This window comes from Siphateles boraxobius, unplaced genomic scaffold (genome assembly GCF_051911475.1).
Source record: "Siphateles boraxobius isolate OS27281-9 unplaced genomic scaffold, OSU_SipBor_1 47, whole genome shotgun sequence".
Classification (NCBI taxonomy): Eukaryota; Metazoa; Chordata; class Actinopteri; order Cypriniformes; family Leuciscidae; genus Siphateles; species Siphateles boraxobius.
Genome location: NW_027509108.1, coordinates 1,550,889 through 1,567,500, shown reverse-complemented (window position 1 = coordinate 1,567,500; position 16,612 = coordinate 1,550,889). Strand labels below are relative to the sequence as shown.

The window sequence follows — 16,612 nt, the reverse complement described above, 5'->3', positions numbered from 1 at the left end:
TGTCTGTCTATTTGGATAGATAATATTTACTACAAACTATCTATCTGTCTATCTGTCTATCTGTCTATCTGTCTATCTATCTATCTATCTATCTATCTATCTATCTATCTATCTGTCTGTCTATCTATCTATCTATCTATCTATCTATCTATCTATCTATCTATCTATCTATCTATCTATCTATCTATCTGTCTATCTATCTATCTATCTATCTATCTATCTATCTATCTATCTATCTATCTATCTATCTATCTATCTATCTGTCTATCTATCTATCTGTCTATCTGTCTATCGATCTATCGATCTATCGATCTATCGATCTATCGATCTATCTATCTATCTATCTATCTATCTATCTATCTATCTATCTATCTATCTATCTATCTATCGATCTATCGATCTATCGATCTATCGATCTATCGATCTATCGATCTATCGATCTATCGATCTATCGATCTATCTGTCTATCTGTCTATCTGTCTATCTGTCTATCTGTCTATCTGTCTATCTGTCTATCTGTCTATCTGTCTATCTGTCTATCTGTCTATCTGTCTATCTATCTATCTATCTATCTATCTATCTGTCTATCTGTCTATCTGTCTATCTGTCTATCTGTCTATCTGTCTATCTGTCTATCTGTCTATCTGTCTATCTGTCTATCTGTCTATCTATCTATCTATCTGACAGACATTTATAATGTTACAAAATATTCTATTTCAAATAAATGCTGTTCTTTTGAACTTTCTATTCATCAAAGACTCCTGAAAAATAAAAAGTATCACAGTTTCCACAAAAATATGAAGCAGTGCATCTTTTTTCAACATTGATAATAATAAGAAATGTTTCTTGAGCATCTAATCATCATATTATACTGATTTCTGAAGGATCATGTGACACTGAAGACTGGAGTAATGGTGCTGAAAATTCAGCTTTGATCACAGGAATAAATTACAGTTTAACATGTATTCACATAGAAAACAGCTTTTTAAAAGTGTAATGATATTTCACACTATTTTTTTTGTTACATAATTTATTATAAACTTTTTCAAAGCATTAACAGAACTTTCCCCCCATTATAACCCTTTGACATAATTAACCATACACTACATACAAGACAACAATAGTAGTAATAATCACAATTAAATTGAAGAAAAAAAACATTTATACATACATAGCCAATAATAAAATGTCTGACATATTTTTCGTCCGTACATAATTATAAAACAAAACCACAGTTGGTGATCATATTTAACATTGATCAATAAGTGGGAGAGTCTTCATCTTCTCAAAATATGTAATCATGGGTTGCCAAGTCTTATACACATTTTCGACAGATCCTTTCATTAAATATTTAATTTTCTCTAATTTTAAGTATGATACTAGATCACATAACAACATTGAGGCTTTAGGCGGGTTTGTTGACTTCCACTCCAATAATATTCTCCTTCTTGCTAATAAGGTGGCAAAAGCAATACAATTTTTTACTTTATTTGTCATTGATACTCCAAAAATAGCAACTTCAACACTGGGTTTTATATCCAAGCTAAAGGCCTCATTTAATGTTTTAAATATGAATGTCCAATAGTCACTCAGCTTTTGAAGCCCAAAACATACGAAAAAAGTCTACCATGTCACCTTTGCATCCATCACACAAGTCCGTCAACATTTGGGTCCATTTTTAAAAAAGTCTGCGTTTTGTGTAATAGGCACGAAGGAGGACTTTAAAGTTGTAGGCTGTAAGGCTGAGGCGTGCGCAAGAGATAGATCCAATTAAGAGCCTCCTCCCAAATTTTGTCAGGTTTTTCGCTTCCTATGACCTCTTATTCTGTCAATTAAAACATAATTTGAGGACATAACCATCTTATATACTGCTGCAATTTGACCTTTAAGAAAAGTAGGAGACAGTAGAATTGTATCCAGTAGTGAAGTAGGTGGCAAGTCAGGAAAAGTTGAGCTCTGAGATTGGACAAAATGTCGGACTTGGAAGTAACGAAATAGGTTGGACTGTGACAACTGGAACTCCTCTGCGAGGTCATTAAAACTGGCAAATGTGTTGTTTATATAAAAATCACTACGCCTGGCCAAAACTGCCCTCTGCCATTGTTCATATGTGAGATCTATTTTACCAGCAGGAAACTGGTTATTACAGAGAGGACTTAGCTTAGAACAGTTGCTGAGTTTATGCTTTTGTCTAAACTGTGACCATATTTTAAGCGTATTAGAGCAGAAAGCGATGTAGAAATTCAAGTATTTGCCTCCGCCTTACACCAGTCAGCCTCAGGGGAAGTGTACCAACAAATCATTTTTTGAAGATTTGCGGCCCAGTAGTAGCCCATAAGATTAGGAAGAGCTAAGCCTCCCTGGGGCCTTTGCCTTTCCAGGAGACCCCCCCCACGAGAATGACAGTACGGGTTTATTTACGGAACAGAAAAATTGTTTTTGGGAGAAAAACTGGAAGTGACTGAAATAAGTATAATAATCTAGGTAAGATATTCATTTTTATGCAATTTACTCTGCCTGCTAGAGACAAATGTAACGCATCCCATCTCTGAAGATCAGACTTAATATTACTTATGAGTGGTAAAAAAAATATTTGCATATAAACCTGAGAAAGTACGAGTAATATGAACTCCCAAATATTTAAAACCAGTTTGAGAGAAGAGAAATGGGAGGGATAATATTTGACAATATTAATGTTACTGTATTTTTGATCAAATAACTGCAGCCTTGGTGAACAGAAGAGAAAAGTATACGTAAAACACACACACACACACCCGTTTCAGACTCATGTGAAGGGAAATGCTGTTGTTTTTTTGTGCTGCTGATGTTGGTGATGTAGATGATGAAGTAGATGATGATGTTGTTGTTGATGATGATGAAGATGATGATGATGATGATGATGATGTTGATGATGATGATGATGTTGTTGATGATGAAGTAGATGATGATGATGATGTTGATGATGTTGTTGATGATGATGTTGATGATGATGATGTTGATGATGAAGATGATGATGATGAAGTAGATGATGATGATGCTGTTGTTGATGTTGATGTTGATGATGATGATGATGATGATGATGTTGATGATGATGATGATGATGATGATGATGATGATGTTGTTGATGATGTTGTTGATGATGATGATGATGTTGTTGATGTTGATGATGATGATGATGATGTTGATGATGATGATGATGATGTTGATGATGATGATGATGATGTTGATGATGATGATGATGTTGATGTTGATGATGAAGATGATGATGATGTTGTTGATGATGATGATGTTGGTTGATGATAATGATGATGATGTTGATGAAGTAGATGATGATGATGTTGTTGATGATGATGATGTTGAACAGGTGCACCTGCAGACGCAGCAGGAGGTGAAGATGAGGATGGTTGGCATGGCGATGCACGTGGTGAAGAGTGACGGTGTGCTGGCGCTCTACAGCGGCCTCAGCGCTTCCCTCTGCAGACAGGTCAGATCCACATCCCTTTCATATCCGGCGGGGAATTCTGGGAAAACTGGAGACACGAAACATTTCACCAGCCACTTTCACACAGACAGCCTTTGCCATGAACTTACTGTGTTTTCTCCGTTAGAGAGAGAGAGAGGTCATGTGATCAGGAGTGTGAGCATGTGTGAGGTTTACACACTGATGTAAAAATCTAAGAGTTTGAGTCGTGAAGAACCGGAAAATCTGAAAATCTTCTTGGTTTGCCAGTGTTTTGGAAAAAAATGCTGCCAAAGCTGCAGATGACCAAACAAAACTGAGTTATGAACATATGAACATTCACCATGACAGTGCAGAACAATAGTGAGGACATTCTCTTTATCATTACCTTGATCTTTATCATGAAAGATAACTTAATGATTCACCATGACAATGCAGAAAGCCTGAACAACAGTGAGGAAGTCGATCTTTCAAATAAATGACGTGCAATATTCCACAGAACGACATAAACACATTTTGTCCAACATTTTTTCAAACGAATAATAGTCTAAGTGCATTTAAAATGCAGATCTGGCAAATGAAATCAGAGTATCATGGTGTTTTAGTGCAGCGTGTGAATGATAACAATAGGTGTTAAACACAAATAAAACAAAACAATAGGTGTAAAACTCAGTAAAGCTGTGGTTGCGAGAAACAATTGTCCAGTGATTTAACTTTGTGAAAGTGGTTGTTATGAAGTGTTGGATTACACATGTTTTCATATTGTCAACCATTGTGAAACATTATTTCCCATCTGTGATCCTGTAGAGAAGCAGTTCTGTTCATGAAACACAACATCTTCAGTTTGAAGTGTGAAATCTGTCGTGGTTAAGTGTGAGATTAATGCTAGTGTTTACACAGAAGAAGAAGATGAGCTGAATGTGTGTGTGTGGGTGTGTGTCTGCAGATGTCGTATTCTCTGACGCGGTTCGCCATCTATGAGACGGTGCGGGACATGATGGGCAGCGGCAGTCAGGGACCCATGCCTTTTTATCAGAAGGTCCTGCTGGGCGCGTTTGGAGGTGAACACACACACACACACACAAACACACACACACCAACTTCCTCATGACGAGACGCGCAATGCAACACAGATCATAATCAGATGTAGAGAAAGTACAAAAAGATTTATTTATGTAGCAACTTTTAAAAAAAAATCTCTTAACATGATTTCCATTACACGAGAGTAGATGTTAAAACTTCATGCTGATTTGTACTCGGCTTTCGCCAAGATAAGCACCAACTAAGACGTAGCTTTACGTAGCTTCCATTTACGCTTCTTTCCATCTGGTGATGTGAATCTTCTGTCTGGTGTTAATAGTGTATTTGCGCGTCAGCACACACAACGGCTGCAACCACAGTGCGGTCCCCCCATAAGAACCCTCTGGATTGAGCGGAGTAGGGAACATCTCTAGGGTCTTCAAGTGGGCACCTTCCGTCCTCAGTGTTTCGTCGACTAGCCCACGACACCTCAAGAGGGCTCGACAGTGACTCTGGCGTCCCAGAGTCACCCCCCTCCGTCCCCCACTCAACTCAGCCCAGCTTACTGACCTCTACTTCCCTCCTGCTGCTGAGACCTAACCACAATCTCACAATCTCTCCGCAACCCAACCATACGCGCCAACCCGTTTGACTAAGGCTGTCGAGCCCCACTGGTGCGTTAATATGCAGTTTCAGTGGCAACGGTTCCGTATGGCATACCACCTACCGCAACTCACAATATCTGCCCAACCACCCGTCATTCACGCAATATACACAGGAACGTAATGACTGTAAATACTATACAACCTATACAAATAAACCAACACCCTTCAAGTTTTCAAGAATTCTATGAAACCGTAGCATGGCGGCCTGTGCTCAGCCAGCTAGAATCTTTCCGTCTCAACCACAGCCAGTTGCTGCTCCTTTCTGCTGCTTCAGATAAGTTCTTTACTGTGCGACGCAACTCTTGACCACTGAATCCGACGTCTCTGAGGAACCGGGTTGTAGAGTGTGCCACAAAACCTCGACAACCCACTTCCACTGGATAAACCTGGACTCTCCACCCTCGCTGTTCTGCTTCAGTGGCCAGATGAGCATACCGCAATTTCTTCCTCTCATATGCCTCATCTACCGCATCCTCCCATGGCACTGTTAACTCTATCAGTTGAACAATGCGTGCTGATCCAGACCACAAAACAATATCTGGTCGGAGGTTAGTGGTGGCAATCTCAGGTGGAAAAATAAGCCGTTGATCAAGATCAGCCAGCATCTTCCAGTCCCTAGCAGCTTCCAGTTGTCCTGGGCGAGAATTGGTGTTAGCACCTTTTCTTGGTGGTTGCTCGCCTGGGCGGAGGAATATTGTCTTCTGCGTGTAATGTTTTGCTAGAACAGGCGGCAACTTATTGGTCATACTACGCTTGCCTTCCAATGCTAAAGCCAAACATCGCAATACTTGGTCATGGCGCCAAGTAAACCGACCTTGGCTAAGAGCCACCTTACATCCTGTCAAAATGTGCCTTAATGTGGCAGGTGATGAACACAAAGGACAAGAGGGATCCTCTCCTACCCAGAGGTTTAGGTTCTGCAGTGATGGGAGAACATCATATGTTGACCTAATAAGGAAACTGATCCTACTCTCTTCCATTGACCAAAGGTCTTGCCAGCCCATTTTTCGTTGTTCCACACTCTCCCATCTCATCCACTCTCCCTGCTTGGCCTGGGAAATGGCCTTTATACATCTCATCCTCTCCTCCGGCTTTCGCACCTCGTTGACTACCAGCTACCTCCTTTGAGCTGGGCCTGCCTTGTGCCATTTAGGAGGAGCTAAGCTGAGACCAAAACCCCCAGAAAAAACAGAAGAGAAATACATTCACAGAAAAGAAAAAAGAATAAAAAGAAGGTGATATCAATTTTTAGTCGTGTTTTTGGTACCGCCAATAAATGACCACTGGATGTTCGGAGGGATCTTGCTGGAGTACTTTTATTCAACAGATTGGAAAGGTATATTAGGGTAGTTCCAGACACTTAACTAATAAGAGGATAAAAGTGATTGTGAAGTGTTGGAGTAATGTGATTTCTACGCTATTGCTGTTATCAAGTCTAGACGTAACACATGCATGATCGAGTTTCTCATTGTCAGAAGGGGAGAGGATGTCACGTACTTAGATGTTTCTGAGGTGATAATATGTTGTTTTTTATGTCAGTCATGACAAGTTCTTGGCCTGATTACTGGCTGTTAGTGATCGAGAGTCCAGATATTGAGCAATAGATGTTCGCCGCGCGTCATTACCGATAACAAGCACCTCTTGTCTTATCTGTGTTTACTTGAAGATAGCTCTGTGACATCCACAATGTTATGCTCTCAAATCTATGCAGGACAATACGGTGAAAATTGAAAATTGTGGGAATCTGGTGCAAGTGAAAGATAGTTGAGTGTAATCTGCATACAGGTGAAATTAAATATGGCATTTAGTGAACCGATTAAGCCGATGTATAGGTTAAATATTAGAGGTAGGAAACTCAGAGGTAACTCAGTCGGTTGTGTCTTTAGCAGGATTATTTATTGGAGGCAGTGCTTAGAAATGGAGAATATTTCCTGGCTGACGACCTTAACCTTCATCCTTCCCTCGCACGTTATAACACATCTTTCCATCGCGGGTCAAAATGACCAGAAGCCCAAAAAGTAAATAAAATAAAATAAAAATATATATTTAATATTTTTTATATATATATATATATATATATTAGAGGTGGGCATAGATTAATTATTTTAATCTAGATTAATCTCACTGTAATCTTGGAATTAATTTAGATTAATCTCACTGTAATCTTGGAATTAATCTAGATTAATCTCACTGTAATCTTGGAATTAATCTAGATTAATCTCACTGTAATCTTGGAATTAATCTAGATTAATCTCACTGTAATCTTGGAATTAATCTAGATTAATCTCACTGTAATCTTGGAATTAATCTAGATTAAAATGGCTCATTTGAATTCTGCCGAAGGCATTCAGAATATGTGTGTTACCCAAATAATGACTAAAAGTAAGTCTTTGAGAATAGTTCGCCTCGCGTAGGTATGTGAATTTCTGCCAAAAATGTCATTCGACAATCGACGAGCAAAAGTCGAATATCGTTTGAAAATATATATATATAATTTTTTTCTTTTTTTCCAGAAAGCTTATTTTTTCATTTTGATAATATTTTTCTATTTTTTAATGCGTTTATTTTACCTTTAAATTACTAGATTCAATCAATAAACAAATAATAAATAAATAGTAATTTAAGCGCATTCCTCACATTCTTTCAACTTAAATTTAAAATAACTATAATAATAATATATATACCGGTGTGTGTGTGTATATATATATAATATATATAACATATTTCATGACTCTTGTCACTAGATGGTCTTAAATCTCTATATGGATCACATGAGCTGTTTCCACTGGGTCCTAAAGTCAGTTTTTTCTTCAGTTTGCATTTAGATACTTGATACACATTTATAAAATACACACACACACACTCTCACTCTCTCTCACACACACACACACAGACACACACACAGACACACAAACAAACAAACAAATACACACACTCACACGCTCTCTCTCTCACACACACCAGAGCCATAGAGAGAAAGAGTTGCGATACTCCCATAGACCGCCATGGGAACTTTGGGATGCGGAAGTAACGCGTGTCGTGGAGCAGCCGATAGTTCCAAACACTGATAGTTCCAGCATTGAACCCCATTCATTTTCAGTGTTTCCGAAGTACGCTCGCTGGTAAATTAATGAAATTACGTTTTTTTTTTTACTTTTACACACATTAGCCGACCTCTTGTGAATCTAGTCAGTAGTTATATTTTATGAAGCCAGTTTTAGTTAATGTGTATTGGAAGATAATAGGTTAATTGCAGCTATAGCTTACGTGACACTAACGTTAGCTAACTTACGGTAACCTGATGTATATAATGTTATTAATAATAATATTTTATATATATATATAATATATAATATTATACATACACACACACACACAATTCATTTTATTTAAATGGGTTAGGGTTAGGTGTGTATATATGCATGTATGTAATACATATAGGCCTACATAAATACACATGCATATATATATATATATATTATGTGTGTGGGTTAGGGTTAGTAATGTGTGATTGAAATATATATACATGTGTACTGTACACAGTACATCGTATACATGTATTTGTGTGTGTTTTCTGATGAATGGTTTAGTCTATGATTAGGGTAGGATGAAGGGGTACATTAGCCATACTGAAATGAATCCCGTTAACAGTTATTTAGCTACGTATTTAGGAACATAGTTAATTCCCTCATTAACTATCTCTCCGGTTTCATTATATGAAGTTAATATTTACCGAACATTGCTGCAATCATAGTCGTTGCAATTATAGTCGAATTCTGAACGGACCGCCACTGCAGACCTCTTTGCGTGATCACGAAGGTAGGCTAATGGCTGAATCGGATTTTATAAGCAAGATCACGGATCAATAGCCTAATACAGCCCAATTGTGCTAAAATAAATATCATGAGACGTCCATCATGAGATGAGCCACTAAAGCCAGTGCTACTACCCATGCGAACATGAACGCTTTTCCCTCCAAAAAAACCCTAAAACTTATCTAAGTAATATACAGTATTTCGTTGTCACCCTGCCTCTCAAAATGCAAAACTGACATTAACTAAATGCAATAATGCAGTAACAGCTGAAAAAGTACTTGGGTGTGTGTTTTATTTTATATTTACCATTCAATAATGAAATCGCTGCTGTCAGTCCCATTGAAGAACATGACAGCCAGAGTATGTTTTGGAACTATTGGGGCTTACATGAACCACCTGACCGCCATGGCGGCGACATCAAAGCGTGTCGCAACTCTTTCTCTCTATGGCTCTGACACACACTCCTCGAATCCATTCAATTTTTTGGGGGGTGTGTATCCGTGTTCCAGTGCGCCTGTAGAGTGTCACCAGTCTTAATCCAATAATCATAACTATTCAAAGAACAGGACAGGGGCGCCAATAGCTATTCAAGACAAAGGGTGAGAGAGAGTCTTAGTAATCTGACTCATTTGACTTAATAAAGAGTACAGGACTGGCAGGAACCTCTTGATATAATCTTGGCTTAACCGAATCAGTCATCTGATGCCATCATCTTTAACGTAAATGCTAAATATAATGTACTTCCCCATAGTTTTTTATGTGATGTTATGTAAGGATGTAAGCTCAACGTATCTTGATTCTTAAATTTGAAATTCCACAAGGACCCAATATTGAGCCTTGAGGAACACCACAAGAAATTATGTATAATGCCTGGAGGTGTAATACAGTTTCCCCTGTTGCTTAAGTAGGATCTGAGACCGGGCCTGATAGACCGACCCAGATCTGAAGTCGGTCGAGTAGAGTCACATGATCAACTGTGTCAAAAAGCAGCACTCAGATCTAAAAGAACAAGGGTTGCCAAGTTTCCTGTGTCCCAAATAACTTGCAGATCGTTTAAAACCCTACTCAAGGCTGTTTCTGTGCTTCGCCCGGAAGCCGGAATGAAATATCTCTCTAAGTTTATTGGTGTTATATAAGTTATTGATCTGTATGGACTCTCTCTTTATAATTGTTTTGCCAAGACATTAGTTTGTAGATATTGAGCACAGAAGAATCAAGGTTGTTTTTCTTCAGCAGGCCCTAACAATTGCAGTTTTACAAATTAGTTTTACACAGTTTTACAAATTTGTGGGAAAAGTTTTTGCTGAAGGGACTGATTAATGATATTCAGGATGTCAGGTAATAAGCAGTTCATAACAGTTTTGAGAAATGTAGTGGGTTCATAGAGCATTATTACAGCATTTGAAAGTGTGGAAAATGAGCAAGAGACCCATCGTGTTTATCGCTCGAAATTCACTTAAGAAACTACATATTTACACAACATGCTGTATGATATTTTATATATGCATGCATAACTGTGTTATTTTAATATAGTTCATTTACTATTATAGTTTTTATTAAATATTAACTCTTTTTGCTCAATGTTGTTTTGTTAGTTTCAGTAATGTGTGTGTGTGTATATATATATTAGTTCATTTATATTATGAAGTATGTACTGTATATTAGTTTTTATATCAGTTTTATTTATTTTTATATTTTCAATTGAAAGTTTGTCAGTTTTTGTTTGTCATTTTTTTATTAGCTTTTGTTTTTATATATATATATACATTTTTTTTTTTTTTTGCTTTTTTTTTTAAACTAATAAAAATGCATAAATACAAAATTTATTTTATTTTCTAATTAATGTTTATTTCATTTCAAGTAACGAAAATATTTATTTTTAGTTAACGATAATAACCCTGATACATATACAAATTACAATATATTGCGATATCCTCTGACAGTGTGTGTTTCTCTGCAGGATTCACCGGCGGCTTCATCGGGACTCCAGCAGACATGGTTAACGTTCGGTGTGTATTGTGGAGTTTGTGTTACCGATGTGTTTGTTTTTCATCTGTGTCTCATCTGGTCTTGCGTGAATATTTCATGTTGTTTATTTCTACAGGATGCAGAACGATATGAAGCTTCCTGCAGAGCAGAGGAGAAAGTGAGTTTGTCTCCATCTAAAAACAGTGCAGTAAAAAAACAAATGCACTTCAGACTGTTATTTCATCTGAATCATGTTTGTGTGTGTGTGTGTGTGTGTGTGTGTGTGTGTGTCTCGCAGCTATAAACACGCGCTGGACGGACTCTTCAGGGTCTGGCGGGAAGGTAAAGCACATTTCTGCATCTCTTACAGTCATTAACATCTGCACATGTCTGAATGTCTCTCTGTAAACATGTTTTTCTCTCAGAGGGAACCAGGAAGCTGTTCTCAGGAGCCACTATGGCGTCCAGCAGAGGAGCCATGGTCACTGTCGGACAGGTGAGGGAGCAGTGCATGATGGGAGTATATCAAAGATCTGTTTCGGATTATCCTTAAAACATTTAATACATACTGTAGAATTGAGGTTTACCCTAAAATAAGTGCCTAAAGAGTATAAAGTCTATCAGGGGGTGGTTTTATTCCCAAACAGATACATAAACGCCTGAATGCACTGTGAACTGCATTGGATTAACCCTCATCCTTCCATTGGGTCATTTTGGCAAGGATTTTTTTTTTTTTTTTTTTTGTCGCACTTGAACCACGAATACAGAAAAAGAATATAATGGATTTGAGGAGTTTTGTGGTTGAAATTTTATAAAACTAACAAATCCTTCCCTTGCGGGTCAATTTGCCCCCCTTAGGAATGAATGGAATGCGAGGAATGCACTAAAAATGCTCAAAATTCAAACTAAAAATGCTAAAACTTTACCAAAAAAAAATGTTATAATGTCTCAATGTGTCTCTGAATGCATACTGAGGTGACTTTAGGACCCAGGGGAAACGGCTCATTTGATCCATATAGTTCTATAATGCCATCTAGTGGCAAGAGTGATGAAATATCATGTTATATTATTATTTTTCCACAAGAGGTCAGCAGATACACCCAATGTAAGATATTTTGAGCTGAATTAAAAGGTTTAGGCATGAAATTGTGAGTTATTTTGGATTTAAGTTGAAAGAATGTGAGGAACGTGCTTAAATTACATTTTTTTTTAAATTATTTATTTGATTTGATTCAAAGTAATTTAAATTTAAAATATAAAATAACAAAAAATCTCCCTTAAGAAAGTGTGCATTAAAAAAAATAGAAAAATATATTCTCAAAATGAAATCTAATAAGCTTTCTGGAAAAAAATAAATTAATTATAATTTTAGGGTTTCGGGTCATTTTAACCTACTAGGGAAGGATGGAGGCATGTACCTGTTTATGCTGATGATGTGATGCTGAACGTGTGTGTGTGTGTGTGTGTGTGTGTGTGTGTCAGCTGGCATGTTATGATCAGGCCAAGCAGCTGGTTTTGGGCACAGGACTCATGGGAGACAACATACTCACACACTTCCTGTCCAGCTTCATCGCTGTGAGTACTGGAGCCTCTGATTGGTCAATCATTTTTGATAACTGATAGTTATAGGACCGTATTGGTTATATTTACTTGTAGAAGTGTAATTGTTCTACATTTTAACTCTTTCCTCGCCATTGATGGAAATGTTTGTGTTTTCACTGTTATACGGTAGGGGGCGCTATTACACATCTCCTGATCAAAACACAGGAGAAGCAGAAACATGCGACCTCATATGTAGGCAGATTACAATTTAAAATATCAACATTAAATGGCAAATAAATCAAAACTGCCTAATGTCACTGAATGAAACGTTGACCCAGGACGAGCTACAGGACTGTGAAGCTTTAGAGGTGTTGATGGACTCGATCTACTCCATCTGTGTTTTGATCATCATCCTGAATCTGATCCAGATGTAGAGTTTAACAAAAACATGATTTTTGATGTTTTTGATAAAAAAAAATGCATAAAAGCTAGAATAAAACTTTTTTGTTGTTGTTTAAAAGCAGAGGGTCTGTTCTTTGAAAAATAACTGTTCTTTTTTCTTTTGAAAAAAAAAATTCTGGCGGTGGCTGGCAACTTTTTTTAAAAATGCTGACGAGGAAAGAGTTAATGATGATAAATATGTATATATATATAAATATATATATATATATATATATATATATATATATATATATTATTAGATTTGAAAATCTTACAAATATATACTGTATATACATACACACACACACACACACACACACACACACACACACACACGCACACACACACACACACACACACACACACAAACAAACCAAAAATTATTCAGACACCAGATATAATTTTTGATATTTTTTTACTAGTGGGTGCAGGACACTATAGTTCGTTTATGCATTTATGTAAGTGAGGATAGCAACATAAAGTAAAATGTGACATTTTATACCCAAATATTCTACATACAGTGACTAGCAGTAAAATGTATACAATTTGGGACCAAATTTATACAAACACTTTGAGCTGATCATGTTTTGCTGAAGTGTTTTTTTTAAATTGCTAATGTGACCTTTTCACACCACAGACTGAACAAAAACAAGCATAGCTTGGTAATTGATAAACTGGTATTATCTAATTGTGTAGTTAAATTTAACAGCTGACAGATATTCAACATAATTCATGTGTGAGACAGTCTAACAGAAGGATGGACAAAATCACTGAAATATCAACTGATTAAATAACTCTGAGTTCTTCTCATATTTTATTACCATTTTCTAAACTATAGCGGATAAACTGTGATAATGTGAGAAATGTTGAAGGTGTCTGAATAAGTTTTGGTTTGACTGTACACATAAATGTTTGTCGTGTCATCTTTCTCTGTTCAGGGAGGTTGTGCGACGTTCCTCTGCCAGCCGCTGGACGTCATAAAGACCAGATTAATGAACTCTAAAGGAGAATACAGAGTGAGTTTCCTCCCTCTCTCTCTCTATCTCTCGCTTTAGTTATTGTGTCGTCGTTTATCACTGATTAGTCATATTTGCTTGTATATTAGGGTGTGATGCACTGCCTCTCTGAAACCGCCAAACTGGGACCACTCGCCTTCTACAAGGTACCAGTTTTGCTTTATTTTTCTTACTTTTTCAAAAAAAACATTGTGATCAAGCTAGATTTTTCTAAATGCCATAATCATTAGTTAATAAACAAGTATTCATTACTTCAATGAGCTCGTTATATCTGCATTAAATTATTGCATAGTTTAAATTTTTGTGTTTTTGTACATGTACATTTCTGAAATATATAACTTAGACAGTCACATCTGATAACAGATCTTTCTAAATTGTGTCTTTGAAACGATGTGTATGCAAATAAATGTGAATTGAATCATTACTGATCGTTTTGTAAAACGTTTCTCTCCGTCCAATCGCGTGACAGGGATTAGTTCCGGCCGGGATCCGCTTGATTCCTCACACCGTCCTGACATTCGTCTTTCTGGAGCAGCTGAAGAAATACTTCGGCATCGTTGTAATCAGCTGAACTTTGACCTCTTGACCTTTCCCCTTCGACCTCCTCTTGAAGCTGTGCTCACTGCTGTATTATTTCTAGACAATCTCTCTTTCTCGCACTACACACTCATAATAAACATCACAACGCTGCCAGACCAGCACGTCACACGCCGAACATCACGAAAGATGACCTCATTACTCTCAGAGAGCCGGACGGGGACAACTGGACTCTCTGAACTGGATCCTCTGGGAAAAGACGACTGGATGCTCATCCTCCTCTCTTCATGGTGAGGTTTAGATCATAGATGTTATCTATCAGGATAGATATGTTTGTAGATTATGAATGAATGATGATTCCAATTATTATTATTATTACATTTTTTTTTTTTTAAAGCTGTTCATAAATTCTCCTATTGCAGATGTTTTAAAGGAATAATTCACCCAAACATAAACATTATCTCATAATTTCCTCACCTGATGTTGTTCCAAACCTGTAGGATATTTTTTTTATGCTAAACATCTCTTTTTGATTTCTACATAATGTGTTCATGCAGCTCTTTTCCATTTAATAAATATGAATTGTTTTGTTAGGGTGAGTAAATGACATTTTTGCGTGAACTATTCCTTTAAGACATAAAATGCACACACAAAACGGTCCATGTTTATGGTTTTAAAGTTTGCATGCAGTTTGTATGAATCGTGTTTTAATGATACAAATACTTTATTTTCAAAGTTCTGTATTTGACACTTCATAGATATGTTGCTGAGTTTGATTGACAGATGTTAATTAGGGTCAGGGGTCACAGAAAACATTCAAGAGGACAGAAATAAACCAAGTTTTACTTTTATAACCAAAAATGTCAGCATCAGAGGAAAAGAAGACAAGAAATGACTGACTAATGGGGATCCAACGCTTTTTTGCATTGTGAAAGACGAGTCAAACTTCTGTATTTAGTGCTATGATTTCATTTTTCATTATTTCTGTTCTGTTCATCTCTAATAATTCTACAATCGCCTTGGATCCTGCATCCTCTGTGACAGAAAAGAGTTACTGTAATTCCTGCAAATGTGCTTGTAGTTTTTTGTGTTTCAATGTAATGGGGGCATTTAGTGAATAAGTTGCACAAATTACTTATTATTACTAATTCAGTTTCACGGTTTGCTCCTAAATTTCTAGATTTATCTTAGTGTTTTACTTGAACTTAGTATGTAACAACAACCTACAACTTGTTTACTTAACATTTAAACGTAATATTTTAGATTAAGTTGGTAAACTACCATATTGATATGCATACAGACCGTTTGATGATTTGACACTAAGAATGAAATCTGAACACTGGAGAAGCCTTATTTACTCGTGACCAGCAGAGGGCGTTGTGTCATACAGTGAATGTGTGTGTGTGCGCGCATGTGTGAAGCCTTAAATGGATAGTTCACCCAAAAATGAAAACTAGCCCATGATTTACTCACCCTGAAGTCATCCTAGGTGTATATGACATTCTTCTTTCAGGGGAATACAATATGAGTTATATAAAAAATGTCCTGGCTCTTCCAAGCTTTAGAATGGCAATAAATGGCGGTTTCTGTTTTGAAGTCCATAAAAGTGCATCTATCCATCATAAAAGATGCGTTGATAGATCGATAGATGCACTTTTATCGACTTCAAAACAGAAACTGCCATTCTAAAGCTTGGAAGAGCCAGGACATTTTTCAATATAACTCTGATTGTATTCGTCTGAAAGATGAATGTCATACACACCTAGGATGAGTATGAGGATTCAGGGTGAGTAAATCATGGGCTAATTTTCATTTTTGGGTGAACTATCCCTGCAAGCAAGTTTGTGTTTACCTGGGTACAAAAATATTTTGTCCACAAATTGAATTGTAATTTATGATTTGGAAATGGAGGTGTTTGTTGCTTGAAAAGAATGTAATTTAGCTGCTCCCTCTATCTCGAGAAAAAAAAAAAAAAAGTGAAAATATGCTAACTAAATGAGAGATGAAAATGGTCTAAACTGAAATTTTGTCCAACAAGAATGGAAATAAAAGTACTAACACCAGAAAAATGTGATAGTTTTTCTTTAGCATGGAATGATTTTGTACAATTATATTACTTCTATTTAACTTGCGCATAAAACATGTTTT

At 36.7% G+C, this 16,612-nt stretch overlaps 1 protein-coding gene across 5 annotated transcripts in view; it reads left to right on the top strand.

Moving 5' to 3' along the window:
- The window catches only part of slc25a10b (solute carrier family 25 member 10b), a 22,282-nt gene extending 5,749 nt beyond the window's left edge, over positions 1 to 16,533 (top strand). Inside the window, exons 2-12 of one of the 5 annotated variants that reach the window (XR_013194543.1) lie at positions 3,365 to 3,484; positions 4,407 to 4,521; positions 10,921 to 10,969; positions 11,065 to 11,106; positions 11,227 to 11,270; positions 11,354 to 11,424; positions 12,411 to 12,503; positions 13,850 to 13,927; positions 14,017 to 14,073; positions 14,397 to 15,943; positions 16,231 to 16,533. Coding sequence is in view for 1 of the 5 variants with exons in the window: in XM_077201348.1 (XP_077057463.1) it covers positions 3,365 to 3,484; positions 4,407 to 4,521; positions 10,921 to 10,969; positions 11,065 to 11,106; positions 11,227 to 11,270; positions 11,354 to 11,424; positions 12,411 to 12,503; positions 13,850 to 13,927; positions 14,017 to 14,073; positions 14,397 to 14,498 (771 nt within the window). In the remaining 4 variants the exon portion in view is untranslated. Of the gene's footprint in view, positions 1 to 3,364; positions 3,485 to 4,406; positions 4,522 to 10,920; positions 10,970 to 11,064; positions 11,107 to 11,226; positions 11,271 to 11,353; positions 11,425 to 12,410; positions 12,504 to 13,849; positions 13,928 to 14,016; positions 14,074 to 14,396 lie in introns of all 5 variants that reach the window. The other 4 variants (XR_013194542.1, XR_013194541.1, XR_013194540.1 and 1 more) reach the window with 4 other exon arrangements.
- The last annotated feature ends 79 nt before the right edge of the window (positions 16,534 to 16,612 follow it).